Source organism: Geotrypetes seraphini, chromosome 19, assembly GCF_902459505.1.
Source record: "Geotrypetes seraphini chromosome 19, aGeoSer1.1, whole genome shotgun sequence".
In the NCBI taxonomy this organism is placed as follows: Eukaryota; Metazoa; Chordata; class Amphibia; order Gymnophiona; family Dermophiidae; genus Geotrypetes; species Geotrypetes seraphini.
Genome location: NC_047102.1, coordinates 16,860,244 through 16,878,029, shown reverse-complemented (window position 1 = coordinate 16,878,029; position 17,786 = coordinate 16,860,244). Strand labels below are relative to the sequence as shown.

The following is a 17,786-nucleotide window of genomic DNA, read 5'->3' as shown; positions in this document are numbered from 1 at the left end:
CAGGGTGGATCCTAGGTGTTTAGAGGGCCACAGGGGAAGGAGGAGGGAGGGAGAGAGGAAAGGGATCAATGTCGGACTAGGGGCTGGAGAGAGAATGGGAGGAAGGTTAAGCTTTAGGAGGTGGGTTGCCGCAATCAATGGATCAGGGAGCCATAACCCTTTGAACCGGCCCTGGTTGTTGCCTCTGGGGACCACTGAATACTAGGGATGGACAGTTGTTTCAAATGGATGTCTTTCGCTCTTAAGGGTGTGCATTTTTCTTAAAAACCGAGTTATTTGCGCATATTCCCCGCATTCTACATATGATGCTAAAAGATATGGGCAGAATTTTGCATGTGATCCTGAGGTGCATGCACACTTTCATTTTTTTAACGAGCCACTTAATGCCAATAATTGAATACTAAACCAAAACAAAATCCCTCACCCGTTAGAACAGGGATCTCAAAGTCCCTCCTTGAGGGCCGCAATCCAGTTGGGTTTTCAGGATTTCCCCAATGAATATGCATGAGATCTATTTCCATGCACTGCTTTCAATGCATATTCATTGGGGGAAATCCTGAAAACCCAACTGGAATACGGCTCTCGAGGACCGGAGTTCCCTACCCCTGATCTAGAAAGTGGGCTCAATTAGCTCTGGGTGGAAATTCTCGTTTAAACTAATCTTTGGGGACAGGAGGGTAGGATCTTCTATGTTTCTATGATCTGTCTATCTCAAAGTCCCTCCTTGAGGGCCGCAATCCAGTCGGGTTTTCAGGATTTCCCCAATGAATATGCATTGAAAGCAGTGCATGCACATAGATCTCATGCCTATTCATTGGGGAAATTCTGAAAACCCGACTGGATTGCGGCCCTCAAGAAGGGACTTTGAGACCCCTGCGTTAGAACAATCTTATATTATCAGACTCGGTAAGTGTTGCAGCATTAAAAAATACTTTTTCTTTTTTTTAATTCTTTATTCATTTTTATAACTTACATCAAGTGCATCAAAAAGTAACACCATTTTGACTTAAATACATCACTTGAAATTCTACAATTCTTTAAATTACATAAAATTATCCCTTTCCCTACCATCCCTTCAACACCTCATAACACATATACCATATAATAAAGTCCCCCCTCCCCCACCCCATTCTTTCCATTTCCACACCCCATTGTGGGGGCTATTAACAAATAATTGCAATGAATAGGTATTATTTTTCCCTGATTTGTACAAAAAAAATACTTTAAAATTTTTTGTGAGCTCATAGCGGCTTCAACAGGGCGCCATGCAGAGATACGAAGTCGCTGATTTAGCGGGTTATTAATCACAGCACATAATCATGAACGCTAAGGCTTCTGTTTCACATTAAATTGTCCATGTAGCTCTTCAGAAAAAAAGGAATGGCACTTATCTGAACTGGTATATCTTGGCTCCAACCCAGACTGTTTCGCTAGAGCAGGGGTGTCAAACTCAATCACATAATCCTTGAGCCCCCCCCCCCCAAAACCGGCATTTCCCGCCCGGCATACCCGCCCGCCTGGCATGCAGCACTAACCCACATGACGTGCCGGTGCCGTAAGAATCTGCCACTTGCGGCTGATCTCTGCTGGGCTGGGCCTTGAGCATCTGCGCATGCTCAAGGCCTTCTGGCTCCCGCTCTGTTTGAGAATCTCAGAATCTCAGAGTGGTCAGTGCAGTGGACTTTGAACAATGGGACCCACTCTCACTTTAACTATTTTAGGGGACAACACCCTCCAGGGTTTCAAGACTAAGCTGGACAAGTTCCTGCTAAACTGGGCCGTACATAGGTGAGGCTGGACTCATTTAGAGCACTGGTCTTTGACATGGGGGCTGCCGCGTGAGCGGACTGCTGGGCAGGATTGACCACTGGTCTGACCCAGCAGTGGCAATTCTTATGTTCTTATAAGGGGCCGAAATCTAAAACACAGGCTAAGTCGCAGGCCAAATTTTTTATTAAGATACTTAGGGCGCCTTTTACAAAGGTGCATTAGGGCCTTAATACACGGAAGCGCTAAAATGCCGCACGCGCTAGCCGCTACTGCATCCTCTTGAGCAGGCGGTAGTTTTTCGGGTAGCGCGCGCTAACCCGGGACATGCACTAAAAAATGCTAGTGCGGCTTCCCCTGTGGCCCTCTAAACGCTACCTTGCTTGCTGGTAGAAGTAGCATACTCAACAAGTTTCAAGTTTTCTGTTTTGGCTGTTTTGCCCATGGATGTATATGTTCCTTTGCAATTGTTAATAAAGATATTGAAAAAAAAAAAAAATTTAATAAAACACTTAGATAAGAATTTCAAAGTGATTAACATTTAAAAAAAAAAATCGTAAGAGCAACAAAAGCGAAGGATAGTGAAATGAATACGCTGATATCCGATGAACAGTGGAGTTTTATATTACTTAAGCGCATTAGAAGACAATCGGCTTCAATGAAACAGTCGTCATACTTCACGACAAGTCGGGTTAATTGGACTCCTGTTAAGCTGAATAAGATTAATGTTGAAAACTCTCCTTTGTGCTGGTTATGTAAAAGTGAAAAAGGGACGTTAGATCGTATGCTTTTCTGTTGTCCACTGGTACACGCCTTCTGGCAACAGATATGGAGTCGTGTTCAAATTTTATTATGCACGAATATACTCTTAACATACGCAGGAGCGATATTTAGTCTTTTTGACAGTTCTGTAGATATGAGCAAGAAACAGCGTTATTCACATTGGCAAATGTAACCCAGTCTCGGACCAGAGGTCATGGACTGAAGCTGAGAGGGGACACGGCCAGGACAAACGTCAGAAAGTTCTGCTTCACACAGCGAGTAGTGAACGCCTGGAACTCTCTCCCGAAAGAGCTGGTGGAGGAAACCACCATTCTAGGATTTAAGGGAAAATTGGATGCACATCTTCTTGCAGAAGACATTGAGGGATACGAGTGACCATTGTATTCGCCAGGGTGTGCCTAGCTGAGCCTCCGCGTGTGCGGATCGCCGGACTAGATGGACCCCAGGTCTGATCCGGTGCAGGCATTTCTTATGTTCTTATGTAATGCTATAAGATTATCGACAGCGCTGGCCATTCAGTCCATTTTGAGAACGTGGAAAGACTCATCCTCACTATCATTTCAATTCTGGTGGAACTCGGTTTGTGTAGTTGGGAAGTATGAAGCAACCATAATAGAAAAAACAGAATTTGATAAATTATGGTTGCCCATACTGAATTCGTTTTTTGGGATCCCATTCAATTGCAACAATTTTTGTTAGCTCGTGAACAGAAGTGAGATTTCTCTTTCTTTTTCTTTTCCTTTTTCGTTTTCATTCATTCCTTATTGAGAAAATAGGGTAGGTAAGTCCATGTCCTAAATTTAGTAGGGAATTCAACCCATTTCTTTGTTTTTCCTTTAAATTTAATTGATAAATGAGCAACATGTTTCCCCCTTTTTGTGGGCTTGTAAAGGAATATTTGTTGTATGATTTGTTATTGAAAAATTTTGTATGGAAACCTTTTATTCCTGATATATTTATGATATTGTAAATGTATTAAATTCAAATTAAAAAAAAAATAATTATGGTTGCCCATTCAAAAATATGTGGAGAGTAAAAGATCATGACTGATTAGATATGTATGTAATGGTATGTATGGATTCTGCATTCTCTGTATGTGGGAAAGGGAAGGGTAGATTATGTTTAGGATATGTTAATGAAAGAACATACGGGTAAATGGGCAAAACATTACGGAAGGGTTTAAATGCTGCTTAAAACTCACTGGGCAGTAGATAAAGAGAATGGAACAGTCTGTCTGTTATACATTTGATAAGAAATATGAATCAAAAGCCTCTATATCAGGGATCTCAAAGTCCCTCCTCGAGGGCCGCAATCCAGTCGGGTTTTCAGGATTCCCCCAATGAATATGCATTGAAAGCAGTGCGTGCACATAGATCTCATGCAGATTCATTGGGGAAATCCTGAAAACCCGACTGGATTGCGGCCCTCGAGGGGGACTTTGAGACCCCTGCTCTATATGCAGAAAGCTTTTGAGCGTGCCTTTAAATCTCCCCAAAGTAGTCTCTTCTCTCAGGTAAGTTGGCAAGTGATTCCATGTGTGTGGTGCTGAGACCGAAAACATTTCTGTCCACCTTGTATTTATAATCTTTAATGATGGAATTGAAAGGAGGTGCTGCTTTGTAGATCTGAGCGTCCTGGGTGTTGCATGCGGGATTAGAAGGATGGCAATTTTGACAGTTGAATTTTAAAGGCCAAAAGGGCTATTTTATAGGTAATTCTGAAAGAGGCTGGGAGCCAGCTGCTTTAGGCCAGCCCTGGGACCCCTCTGCCGAGTCCACGATGCGGCAGAGGGAAGACCCCCTGACTGGCTTAAAGCAGCCTGCTGTGCACGGAGGGAACAATACCGGACTAGGGGCTGCAGAGAGAAGGCGAGAAATGTTGGGCTGAGAAAGCTTTGGACCAAGTAAAGCACCGGCGGTGAGCTCAGGGGCCAGGGATTTTGGCACTCTGTATTTCTGGCGCCCTGGGCCACAACTTCACCTATTCCAGGGGTAGGCAATTCCGGTCCTCGAGAGCCGGAGCCAGGTCAGGTTTTTAGGATATCCATAATGAATATGTATGAGATGGATTTGCATGCACTGCCTCCTTGAGATGCAAATCTATCTCATGCTTATTGATTGTGGATATCCTGAAAACCTGACCTGGCTCTGGCTCTCGAGGACCAGAATTGCCTACCCCTGACCTAGTCCAATGGTTGAGCCAATCCTGGATACAGAAAGCAGAGGCACATCAAAATGATCAAAATGATCTTCATATAAGCGTGGAGACAGACTGGTGATTTTATGTTTGTATGCTGGGCTTGCTTTTTCTTTTCCACTTATCTCTATGAATTTAATTTCCCAATCTAATACGAGGGGGTGCTGAAAGGTTTTCAGCCCAACCAGGGTTATTTTGCCATTGTAGCTGAAAAGAGTGTTACCTTATTTCGTTAAGTGCTAATTTGCAGAAGCAAAATCCTATGGTTTCGACATTGTTTCAGATCATTGAATGAACCATATCCACGTCATTCTCTCCACCCCCTGGTAGTATGAAGAGTTTCAGTCTTTGATAATCAGAGCTGATACTGTGATGTCATAATGCCTCATTCCACCAATAAGAGGCAACCTCATCAGTGATGTCACAATGGCTTAATTGTCCTGTGCTTGGCTCACTTTTATTACATACAAGGAGGTGCTGGAAAGTTCTTAGTCCAACCAACCAATCTTGTATTGTTAAGTGCCAATTTGCAGAAACAAAATTCTCTTGTCATTGATTGAACCGGTGTCAGGTCAAAAGCGCGCCGGGACAAAGGCGCGCGCAGACAATTGAGCGCAGCGCGGAGGTGCGTGCCGCACAAAATTACTGTTTTTACGGCTCCGACGGGGGGGGGCATAGGGGGGAACCCCCCCACTTTACTTAATAGAGATCGCGCCGCGTTGTGGGGGCGTTGTGGGGGGTGTGGGGGGTTGTAACCCCCCACATTTTACTGAAAACTTCACTTTTTCCCTGTTTTTAGGGAAAAAGTTAAGTTTACAGTAAAATATGGAGGGTTACAACCCCCCAAACCCCCCACAACGCCGGCGCAATCTCTATTAAGTAAACTGGGGGGGGGCTCCCCAACAAAACCCCCCGTCGGAGCCCCTAGAAACTGTAATTTTCTTCGGCGTGCACCTCCGTCTTGCGCTCAGTTGTCGGCGCGCGCCTTTGTCTTTCGCCGACTTGTCTATGAACCAATTGAACCACATCCACGTCATTCTCTTCTTAGTTGGGCTGAGAATTTTTCTGCACCCCCTCGTATGTAAACACATCTTTAATAAATGTGTTTCATGACTATCTAGATTTCTAATGGCCAGTATGATTATTTATAAAACTAGCCTGTCGTGAGCATTCACTTTAAAGGTTAGCTTTCCTTTAAGATGGCATTAGAGCATAAATACACATTAAAGCTTGATTTCAAAGGCTGAGAAGCTGTGTACCCTGCACTATCAAAACTAATTATACATCTTTTCGGATGAGTTTCTGAAGCCTACATTGGGTCTCCTGTGTACAGAAATCATTTTAAGGCAGACAGTAGTTGCCAAGAAATAGGACTCATTTACATTTTCTAATGAGGGAATTATTTCATGCAACACCACATAGGATTCCATTTGTAATAAGAAAAGGCCCAATCTGGATTTACAAAAACAACCAACGGCAGCAAGAAACCATACTCGGAGGAAAACGTTGCAATGTTTTTTCACGGCATGGCTTTTTCTGTAGACTGCACATAATAGGTAGGGGAAATTACTCGTAGAAACTTGCAGCTAAGCAAAGCTAACACTTTTTTTTTGTCAGTGAACAGCAAAATTAAAACATGCATGCTTGCATATTCAGTATGTGATTTAAAGCCTGTGACAGGGAGCACGAGAGCATATATTTGTTCTTAACCATCTTGCAATACTGTGAGCAAAGAAAGAACATCAAACAGTGAATGTCAAGAATGAGAGAGATTTATAACAGAAAAATATTCTTTCAGCAGGGACAGGAAGAATGGCATCTAGACTGGTGTCAGCACTCTATGGAATCAGACTGGCATTTAGACATATCAACGCTGGACCAGCATAAGAACTGTCCTTCAAGGCCATAGAGTTGCAATCAAAGGTATGAAAAAGTTCAGAGTATCAGCATCAATAGATAATTCCCCAAACCACTGCAATAATAAAACCTATACACATACTGTGTTTCCCCGAAAATAAGACAGTGTCCAAAAAACACACTAGGGTTTATTTTCGAGGATGTCTTATTTTTTTCATGTACAACAATCATCTCTCCCTTCCTTTCCTTCAACCCAAATTGTCCTCTTTCCTTTCTCCCTCTCCTCAATGTGCCACATCTTTCCTCCTCTCTTACCCATCCCCTTGAGCAACATCTTTCTATCCCTCCCTCCCATCCCCCTGTGCAGCAGAACGCTGCCAACCCTCCCACCGTGAGACTGACATACCTCCACTCCGAGGCCTTCCAAAGCAGTAGCGGTAGCAGCGCTCTAAACGGGCTGCTTTGCGGCCTTCCCCGCCGGGGCCTTCTCTCTGCCACATCGCTGATGATGTCATCAGTAACCCAGCAGAGGGAAGGCTGCAAAGCAGCCCATTCAGAGCTCTGCCGCCGCTGCTGTTTTTGGAGGTCTCGGAGGTACAGTATGTCAGTCTCAATGTGGGAGGGTCGGCAGGGTTCTGCTTCACAGGGGGATGGGAGGGAGGATAGAGAGATGCTGCACAAGGGGATGGGTGAGAGGGGAGGAAAAATGCTGCATATGGGGGAGGGGGAGAGAAAGCGCTGTCACCGGCAAATCGGGCAGCACTAGTATCAGGGATGGAGTCGGAGAGTGTCAGGGACATTTGGGAGGGGCTTCGAGGATCGATCTTAACTAGGGCTTATTTATGGGATAGAGCTTATATTAGGAGCATCTTTAAAAATCATGCTATGGCTTATTTTCGGGGTAGGTCTTATTTTTGGGGAAACACGGTAGTAGGATAAATATACAAAATATCATTGATTTATGGATCTAGAAACCTGATAGAAGTCTTTTGCTGTGTGATTGCAAGAAATTCACCGACTTAAGTGTTCAAGACTGTAAATTTAAGTAGGGGTGTGCAGATCCAAAGCCATTTCAATATTTTTTTTCTTGCAGAAATGAGTTTTTATATGTGTAATGTCATTTCACGTATACTGTTACCTAGTGTAAGGAGATGCATCCCTGGAGGTGTGATGGGAAAGTATAGGAAAACTGAGTATATATAACACCAACTAAATAATTAACTCAATTTTTTGTGATCTTCACAACACGGCATTGCCATAAAAAAATCTGGAGAAAAAGACCTCACAAAAAAAACCCCCAAACCCGCTCAAAACCTCTAGGCCTTTTTGGTGATATTGAAAGAGCTTATTTCATCATAGATCATTAAAAAAAAGCCCTCCGCAAAGTGTATTAACAGAAACATTTTCCTCTTTTTTTTTTTTTTTTTCTGTGAATACTTTCTAAATGAAATTTTCAAAAAAAATATACACCAGCAATGTTGTTTATGATTCACTTATAACTTATTGTATGTGTAATATGCAAACAGGGTTCCCAACATTCGCAAGGAACCACACAATACTGTTCATTTTTCAAACGAGTCATGATTAATTATCTTTAATGTCCAATCATTGCTCTCAAAGCTTTCTAAATCTTGAAATGGTTCCGGAGCTTCAACAATCCTGCCATGTCGACAATAGCCAGAATGCAGCTGGAGTCCTAGCCCCTGACGCAGCTCTAGTGAAACAGGGAGCTTTGAGAGTGATGATTAGTTAGTTAGATTTATATCCCCTAAGAGCTCAGAACTAGAGAATGACACAGGGACAAATTTGTCCCCATCCCCGCATAAACTCGGTTTCCACATCCTGTCGTTATCCCTGTCCCTGCCTCATTCCTGTAAGCTCTGTCTTATCTGCACAAGCCTCGAACACTTATGATTTTAAAGTGTTTGAGGCTTGTGCAGATGAAGACGGAGCTTAGGCATTGGTGAAATGAGGCATTATGACATCACAATCTGAGCTCTAGAATGTTGCTTCTTATGATTTTAAAGGGTCTGAGGCTTGTGCAGATGAGGACTGAGCTTAGGCATTGGTGGGATGAGGCATTATGACATCACAATCTGAGCTCTAGAATGTTGCTACTTATGATTTTAAAGTGTTTGAGGCTTGTGCAGATGAGGACGGAGCTTAGGCATTGGTGGAATGAGGCATTATGACATCACAATCTGAGCTCTAGAATGTTGCTACTTAGGATTTTAAAGGATTTCAGGCTAGAGAATTACACGGGGACAAATTTTTCCCCGTCCCCATGGGAACTCATTTTCCTGTCCTGGCGAGTTCTTTTCCTGTCTCTGCCCCATTCCTGCAAGCTCTGTCCTCATCTGCACAAGCCTCAAACACTTTAAAATCATAAGTGTCTGAAGCTTGTGTGGTTAAGGCAGAGCTTACAGAAATGGGGCAGGGACAGGGACAAAACTCACTGGGATGGGATCGGGATCGGGAAATTGAGTTCCTGCGCTATGCATTCTATCATGAGAGGTGGCTTAACAAAATTGATTTAAATCCCCTTCATTCAGAATTCCTTTTCCTTTTTGCTAGATTGTGAGCCTTCGGGACAGCTAGGGAAATCCAAAGTACCATTTTTATTTTATTTTAATGTATCTTTAATCTATCTTCATTGTAAACCGCTTTGAACCTCACGTATTCCAGTCGGGTTTTCAGGATTTCCCCAATGACTATGCATGAGATCTATTTGCATGCACTGCGTTCAATGCATAGTCATTGGGGAAATCCTGAAAACCCGACTGGAATACGGCTCTCGAGGACCGGAGTTCCCTACCCCTGACCTACAGACATAACTTGATCAAACCTTGGCACACAAACGTTTGCTAAGAATGAAATACAGTGTCACTCTTTGTGAGTCTCCTGAATATTTTCCATCCTGGTTTTGTTTCAGCATCTTGTGATACAGCTGGCATGGTCCAAGAAAACAATCAATTAAACAATATTAACACAGAGGTTGCTTGATCGGGAGAAGAAGCTAAGTGCCAAGCTTGCCTTGTTAATGCTGGAAAATCTGTTGTCATTGTGGTAATATTGTCTCCTTTAAATTCAACACAGCATGGCTTCTTTTCTCCTGGACTTAAATAGCACCAAGATTGCTAGATTAGCATGAAGTCATATCAAGCTACGGCTGCTCTGTCTTCATTAAGCCCCCTTTTTCTATGAAACCGCGTTAGGCTTTTTTATTGCTGGCCACGGCGTTAAAGCTCAGATGCTCGTGGAATCCTTACGAGCGTCGGAGCTATCACCGCCGCAGCTGGCTATAAAAAATAGAACCTTAAAAAATCATTAACTCTTCTGCCAACATATTGATTCATGTGATATATTTTTTTTTTTTTGATCCAACTATGCCTATACCCTGAAATCAATAAAATGAAAACATTTTTTTTACTCAATAAAATTTTATTGTCAGAATTATAAATAATCTCCATTTTGTTCTTTATTTATATATGCAAAATAGTTTAAGATATTTTTACCTTCACCCATCATTCAGCATCTTTCTAGGAACACCCATGAAATAAAAAAAATATTTCTCTTTAGCCCACAAACCTGAATATCCATTCTCATTAATAATAATAAAAAGACCCGCAAAATCCCATACAGCAGACTGCATTGCAATATTTGCTACACAGTAGCAAAAAGGATTGTGCTCTGGACTCGGTTACGATGCCAGGGTTTTCAAGACATTGGTAATGCTCCAGCGTTGACCAGTGCAATTCTGAAGCACCAGCTGAAATCCAAATTCATTGTCGCTATTCTCTTGTAACTCCAAGCATCGCTTAGATTTCCTGTTCTGGATTGCACCTCCCTACAAACAGAAAAACCACAAGTTAGATAGGTTGCACCTCCCTACAAACATATCCTTACAAACATAAAAAACACAAGTTAAATAGGTTGCACCTCCCTACAAACATATCCCTACAAACAGAAAAACCACAAGTTAGATAGGTTGCACTTCCCTACAAACAGAAAAACCACAAGTTAGATATGTTGCCTCTAATGGCATCCATTTTATAAATGGGTATGGCAGCCATATTGCCCTGCAATGGCAAAAGGAAAGAAGGTCCTTGTAGGCACCGGTGAGTGCAATTATCCACTAGGTGCCATTTACAGAATCATTCCTAGATATGACTAAGGTGTCAGTAGGCGTTGAAACCGTAGGCGTACTCAGTGGAGTAGTAAGGGGTGGGCAGTCCACCCCAGGTGCCATGTTGGTGGGGATGCCAGCACCCCTCCTTTTCTCCACCCTGCCTCTTCCCACTCCTCCCCTTGCCATGCCTACACCCCCTTCCCCTCCCCCATATCTCTACTTGCTCACTGCTGCGAGCTACAACTTCGATGTGCCCCTCACAACTGCGTCATCTCTCTTGCTGATGTCACTTCCGGGGGCCGTGCATAGGAAGTGACATCAGAGGGAGAGCTTACGGGGTCGCAAGGAGCACGTTGAAGTTCTTGTTGCTCACGGCGGTGAACTAGAGGTACAGGGGAAGGGAAGGGGGCACGCGCACAAAAGGGGGATTGGGGAAGGAGTGGGGTGCAGAGTTGAGGGCGGGGGAGGGGCGCCCTGGGCGCCTCTCATCCTCGCTAAGCCACTGGGTGTACTCCATTTATGCCAGGGTTTTCTTGGCCTAAATGTGTGCGCCTAAGTCAAACTACACTCCAAATCCACCCAGAATCTACTCCTAACCACACTTATTTTCTGGTAGATGCCTTGGAGTAGACGCCAAGGCACTTGGCACTTGAGTGAGGCACTTACCAGCTAATTCATTTTTTTAAATTAATAGTGTTGATTAAGCCTAATTGAATAATTAAGTTATGCATCTAGATCAGCTAGGCATGCCAAGCTATGTGCCTAACTTCTGGCGCCATTTATAGAATCTGTAAACTGATGTGTCTGTTTTTGCTGAAGCCCTTCGTCCCTTTTGTCACTGCAGAGCAGCACAACAGATGTATTCATATCGTAGTACAGTCAGAATTCTACCTCTCTCAGAATTCTGCTGCACATCATAGAGTCACAATCGGGCAACGTCAACAAGGAGGCGAGAAATCCGACGGGACAGTATGTGCTGAGAGGAGGAGAGGTTGATATGCACGGATGGGGAGAGGGATCGTGGGGTGATGGTGCCTGAGGATCTGAAGGCAACAAAACAGTGTGATCCAATGGTCAGCCACCACTCTAATCTCAAAATTGCCCTCTTGCCCCCCTCCTAATGATAGTCTTGTGGTACTGCGACTAGGAGTCAACCTGCCAATAAGAGTGAAATTCAGTTATTTAGTAGCAGTACCATAAGACTACCACTAGGAATCAAGCACAAAGGGCAGGCCAAAGGAGGTAGGAGACTTCTGTGTTGCTATTGGTGGTGTTTGAGGATGGCAGACTCCAGGGTTGCAGTCAGGAGATTCTAAGTTTCCAAGATGATTGATTATCTATCAATGGAGGTTATCTAAGCAGTTTTACATTCAGCTTCTCAAGCATGTTTCCTTATCTGTCCTGACCAGCTCGCAATCTACCCAGTGTATCTGCAAATTGGAAGGTTTTGGCATGAAAAATGTCCCTCTGCCTCTTTAAGCCACTTGGGCTAATTTCCTCTGTATGCTAGCAAAGTCATTTAGGTGACTTTTTTTCCCTTCTTTTTCTGGAATACAATATTAGGGATTTTTGGAGAAATCCTTTGCCAGACAGTACAGATAATAGTATACTCTTCTACTTGTATTGAAAATGTTTCCTTCTTATTTGAACTTTAGAAAGGAGTTAAAAACATATTTATTTAGGAAAAAAAATTACCTGTTCTTTTTCTTTTTCTAGTACTGTAGTATTTTAACCTGCTTTGAACCTTTCTTGAAAGCTGGCAGAATATACCGGAACAGAGCTAGTGAAATGCAACATATGTACTCGTACGTTAGATAGGTCGTCCACGCACAGTGCAGCGCTCGGCCTTTAGTTATGGGGCAGCCACGAGGTCCGAAACATGGACGCTCCATTGAAAGATTGCACCATCGAAGAACAACCTGCAGTAGTGCGCTTTCTGTAGGCAGAGGGAGTGAAACCTGTGGAAATTCAAGGTCTGATATTGACTCAGTGTGGACATAGCACCGTTAATCAATGAACAATTTGCGAGTGGGTAAGACGGTTTAAAGCGGGAATAACAGGTGTAGCAAACGAAGACTGCTCTGGTCGCCCACACACGAGCACATTGACGGGGCGGATGCCTTGATTAGAGAAGACTGCCGGATAACAGCGTCTCAGTTGGCGGCAAATTTGGATATCAGCTACGGATTTGCATTTGCATTAAGCATGATGACTTGGGATACAGGAAAGTCTGCGCACGATGGCTTCCCAAACCGCTTACTGATTTGCGCAAGCAACAGCGTGCCGAGGTTGGGACCCAGTTCTTGAGACGGTATGAAGAAGATCCGAGCGTTCTGGAGAGAACTGTCACTGGCGACGGAACAGTGGTGGCATCGCTGCGACCCCCGGAGAGCAAAAGACCAAAGGGCTCCTTTTACTGTGGTGCGCTAGCGTTTTTTAGCCCACGCAGGAAATTACCGCTACGCTCAATGCTGGCGTTAAGGTCTAGCGCACGGGGCAAATGTAGCGTGCGCTATTCCGTGCGTTAAAGCCCTAACACGGCTTAGTAAAAGGAGCCCAAAGGATCAGGAAGTAAAGGAAGCGGTACGCACCTGGCTTCGGGAGCAGCCCCAAAACTTCTCTGCGGGAATGCTGAAGCTGGTTCAACGAGGCAACAAAGGCGTCGTCCTGCGTGGGGACTATGTGAGAAAAGTGATATCTTCAGTTGCTCGCAGTTACTTCTATTAAAGCCGTTAAAATGTATTTTGATTTACCCTGGTATCATATCATAACAGCATTACAGCAGTTTCGATATGGCTGTGTTTCATACGGTTGAGACGACTCCTTCCAAATGAGCTTTGACATTTCTCGATAGCATTAATTCATACTTTCCTGTTATGCCTGGCTGTATCTGTTCTGTTTCCATCTGTGAAAACAAACTACACCGATAACATTGCTTTAATCTGCCAGCAATGACACAGTCATTGGCTAGGTTCGACGCCTTCCAATTTTCCCTAATGAGGCAGTCTCGATGCATCCAGGCTTCTAAGACTAGATCGTAAGCGCTTTGAGATTATATTAAGCAAAATCTCTTTTGGGGTAGGTTTCCTCCAAGTCTCGGTGAGTGCTAAACTAAACTAAACCAAACCTTAATATATACCGCATCATCTCCACGGATGTTGTGGAGCTCGGCACGGTTTACAAGAACTTAAAATATAGGAAGAGAAGGAAAAAAAAGGTTTACATGAACTTATATATAGAAGAGAAGAGTAAGGGGGGATAGAGTTACATTTTAGTGAAAAGCCAAGTTTTCAGTTGCTTGCGGAATGATTGGAGGGAGCCCAGGTTCCGCAGCGGGCTAGTAAGGTCGTTCCAAAGACCTGTGATTCTGAAGAGAAGGGATTTTCCCAGTTTGCCTGCATAGCGAATACCGTGTAGAGAGAGGAAGGATAATTTATACCTTTGGACGGGTCTGGTAGAGTCAGGACTCGAGGAGTTATAAGATAGTGGGATTAAGGGAGGAAGGATCAAGTTCAAGTTTCAAGTTTATTAAATTTTGATTTTACGCAATATCAAATATTTCAATGCGTATTACATAATTGAAATGTACAATAAAAAAACTAGGGTGACAAATACAAATACAAATAAGACAAAATTATACAAACTAATCATTATGTATTATTAATACAAACTGAAACAAGTGGGTAAAGAAAAAATGGAATTACAATTAAAAAAAAAAAAAAAATTTTTAACAATTAAGGTTTATACATAAGGGTAGGGTAGGTGAGAAAAGTAATGAAGGAAAGAAAGAGAGAAAGAAAAAAAAAAAAAAGATGTTTTGATAGAAAAGAAAGAAATGTAAGATTAAAATAACTCTTATAATTTCTATGTTGATGTTCTACATATTTGATTCCTTTGATGTTCTGCATATTTGATTCCTAAAGGATAAATATTGTGTTTATTATCATTATCTATTTATGTATTGAATGCCATGAAGGATCTTAAAAGCCAGGCAGGAGCATTTGAAATGGATTCTGGAAATCACTGGGAGCCAGTGAAGGTTGGCTAGGAGTGGGGAGACATGGTCAGACTTGCGTTTTGCAAAGATCAACTTGGCTGCAGTATTCTGGATTAGCTGGAATTGTGCATTAGAGACAAACAGCAGCCAGACAAGTAGATAGCTCAGAGCATGAAAAATACCCAGTAAACTCCTGAGAGGTCACCTACAAGAGGTTTTGAAAACATACATTTTAAGAGGAATAAAATCAACAGACTTGCAAATTCCCAGGCCTAAACCATTCCATTAATCTTCTAACAAAGGCTTAAGTTGATTAAGCCTGCATTTAATACTTGCTAATTGCATGGGGTTTTTTTTATTGTCAGCTTTGCTTAAATACTCGATTCTGCCGAGCTGTTGATTCATAAAGTTGTTCACCAAACATCTTTATTAATTAACAGGTCAATATTTAGAGCTTAAAGTTAGCTTATTCTTTCAAACCCTAACTACGGCACTTAAAAATTATGCAGTCAATATTCAATAGGGTTTAATGGGGCAGAAGAGGCTCCTGTCCGATTAAACCCTACCGAGCTGAATGTCCCCTCTAACCCCAACCTCAGATTCTCAATGTCAGGACATGTACAGCTCCTGGCATTGGATTTGCAGGTATGTGTGCTGTCCCAGTTAATTCAGTATATAAAGTTGACAGCCTTTTTTCTTTCCTATCACCCCTTTTAATAAGCTGCTATAGAGGTTCATGACTTTTTATGTTTTTTTTTTTTAAATAATAACTTTATTCAAGAGAGAAAATACACGCAAGAAGCAGAAATAACATTTTCTAATACAGAACAAGTACTAAACAACCAACAAAGAGAACCATGAGTACTGGTAGAGTCCGGGCCTGTATTCTTATAGCCCGGACCCAGCCATAACATAGGTGTCGATATTCAAAAGGGTTTAAATGCACTGAAGAAGCCCCCGCCTTTTTAAACTCCACTGAGCTGGCAGTTAACCCTTTCAGGACCAAGGGACATATTTGTCCCATAACTTTAAAATCCTATCAATTTTGATTGGGATAGTCTGCAGTTCTAAATTTGATATGTACGGATTCCATATGATACTGCCTTTATGTAAACAAACTGGTTCCGACATTCATTCATTAGCGTCGTTGCCAGATTGACGAGAAGATTCACTTGCCACACAGTCCATAAGCCAGAAGTGTGATTTTTTTTAAAAAAAATGATATTTCACAAAAAAGATCAATTTTTTGGCATCTGCAAGCCCTTTTTACCATAAAAATGTCGTCAAAACCACAAAAATTGGCCTACGATCCTTATGGTCCTGAAAGGGTTAACCAGATAGTGCCACTGAAATTCCCCACTAACTGGCTATTCCCTTACTGGTTAGGTTAGGGAGGTTCATAGACAACCCCGCGAAAGACAAAGGTGCGCGCCGACAACTGAGCGCAAGACGGAGGCGCGCGCCGAAGAAAATTACAGTTTTTAGGGGCTCCGACGGGGGGTTTTGTTGGTGAGCCCCCCCAGTTTACTTAATAGAGATCGCGCCGGCGTTGTGGGGGGTTTGGGGGGTTGTAACCCTCCACATTTTACTGTAAACTTAACTTTTTCCCTAAAAACAGGGAAAAAGTGAAGTTTTTGGAAAAATGTGGGGGGTTACAACCCCCCAAGCCCCCCACAACGCCCCCACAACGCGGCGCAATCTCTATTAAGTAAAGTGGGGGGGTTCCCCCCCACACCCCCCCGTCAGAGCCCTAAAAACAGTAATTTTCTGCGGCGCGCGCCTCCGCGCTGCGCTCAATTGTCTGCGCGCGCCTTTGTCCTGGCGCGCTTTTGACCTGACACCGGCTAGGGAAGGTCCAGGAGTAGAGGTTGGACAGACAGAGCCAACACTTAGATGGTTAGTGATGCTGCTTTGACAATTATAGGAATTCTATGAATGGCGGAGTAGGGTTACCAGACGCCCTGTTTGGATGTCTGCGTGGCCAGTCCATTAAGAAGCTGGCCCCTCCCATGTCCAGATGGCCTTGAATTGGACATTTTGAACATGGACGTTTTTGTATTTGAAAACGGCCAAAAATGTAAGACGTCCTAAGGGCCAAGATATCCAAATAGGTTATTTTATTTATTTATTATCTTTTGTTTAAGTTTCAAGTTTATTTGTATTTGATAAATCGCTTATCCATAATTTACTAAGCGAGTTACAACCAAAATATAAAAGTAAGTCGTAAAATTAACATACTATTTAAAATGGGCGAGACGAACAAACGTACTGACAAACTTGGATACAGGAGGAAAGAAGGGGTAAAGTTACAAAATTGGTGTTAAGCTAGATTAACGAAAAAAATCGTAAATGGAAAGTAACATTAATTTTCCTATATAAAAATTTTTTTTTTTTTTTAACTTTTTGTTTTCAGAGATGTTTTCTACATTATTTAAGATTTAAAGGTTAAATGCGTCTTTAAAAAGTAATGTTTTTAAGTTATATTTTAAATCGATTGAGGTCATCAAAGCAAGAACTTTGAAAAAGAAATTGAAATAAAAATCCTCAAAGAAAAATATTTTCATATTTTACTTACAATATCCAAATAGGTTATTTAAAAAAAAAAATTTTGATCTCGGGTGATGCTTTGGACCTATTAGCCTTGATTAAGAGAATTCCTGTCAATGCGTTCCTGCGTGAATGCTAATTTTGGGTACTCCATTGAGCATACTTTATGCGGAGCCAGCTGTATCTCTCTGGATACGTGACCCTGCCTCTGTGTCCTAAATGCTTCCGGCAGCCCCACTCTTTCATTCATGCTTTTTGGTCCTGTATGAGAATGAAACAGTTTTGGAGGAAGGTTTTATCATATGTGGAGGGTATTTTGGATCACCCGCTTCCTTTCTATGCGGCTGGACTAATACTTGATAAATATGAGGCCTTTCATCTGCCTCACACTGGTCAGCGTCAATTCATGAAGAGGGTGGGGGTCTAGGGGAACAGGGTGATTCTGTCCCTCCTTCTGGGCCTGGAGAAATCGCCTACATGGCCTGTCACAGCCTTCAACGAAAGCGGCAG

At 42.6% G+C, this 17,786-nt stretch overlaps 1 protein-coding gene and 1 long non-coding RNA gene across 2 annotated transcripts in view; one reads left to right on the top strand and one right to left on the bottom strand.

The window, feature by feature from the left end:
* LOC117352392 overlaps positions 1 to 10,044 on the top strand; it is a 219,070-nt gene extending 209,026 nt beyond the window's left edge. The window contains exons 3-4 of the long non-coding RNA XR_004537670.1: positions 6,545 to 6,669; positions 9,536 to 10,044. This is a non-coding gene — a long non-coding RNA (uncharacterized LOC117352392). The remainder of the gene's footprint in view (positions 1 to 6,544; positions 6,670 to 9,535) is intronic.
* GALNT18 (polypeptide N-acetylgalactosaminyltransferase 18) overlaps positions 10,024 to 17,786 on the bottom strand; it is a 407,250-nt gene continuing 399,487 nt past the window's right edge. The window contains exon 11 of the mRNA XM_033928873.1: positions 10,024 to 10,450. Coding sequence (XP_033784764.1) covers positions 10,304 to 10,450 — 147 coding nt within the window. The 3' untranslated portion in view covers positions 10,024 to 10,303. The remainder of the gene's footprint in view (positions 10,451 to 17,786) is intronic.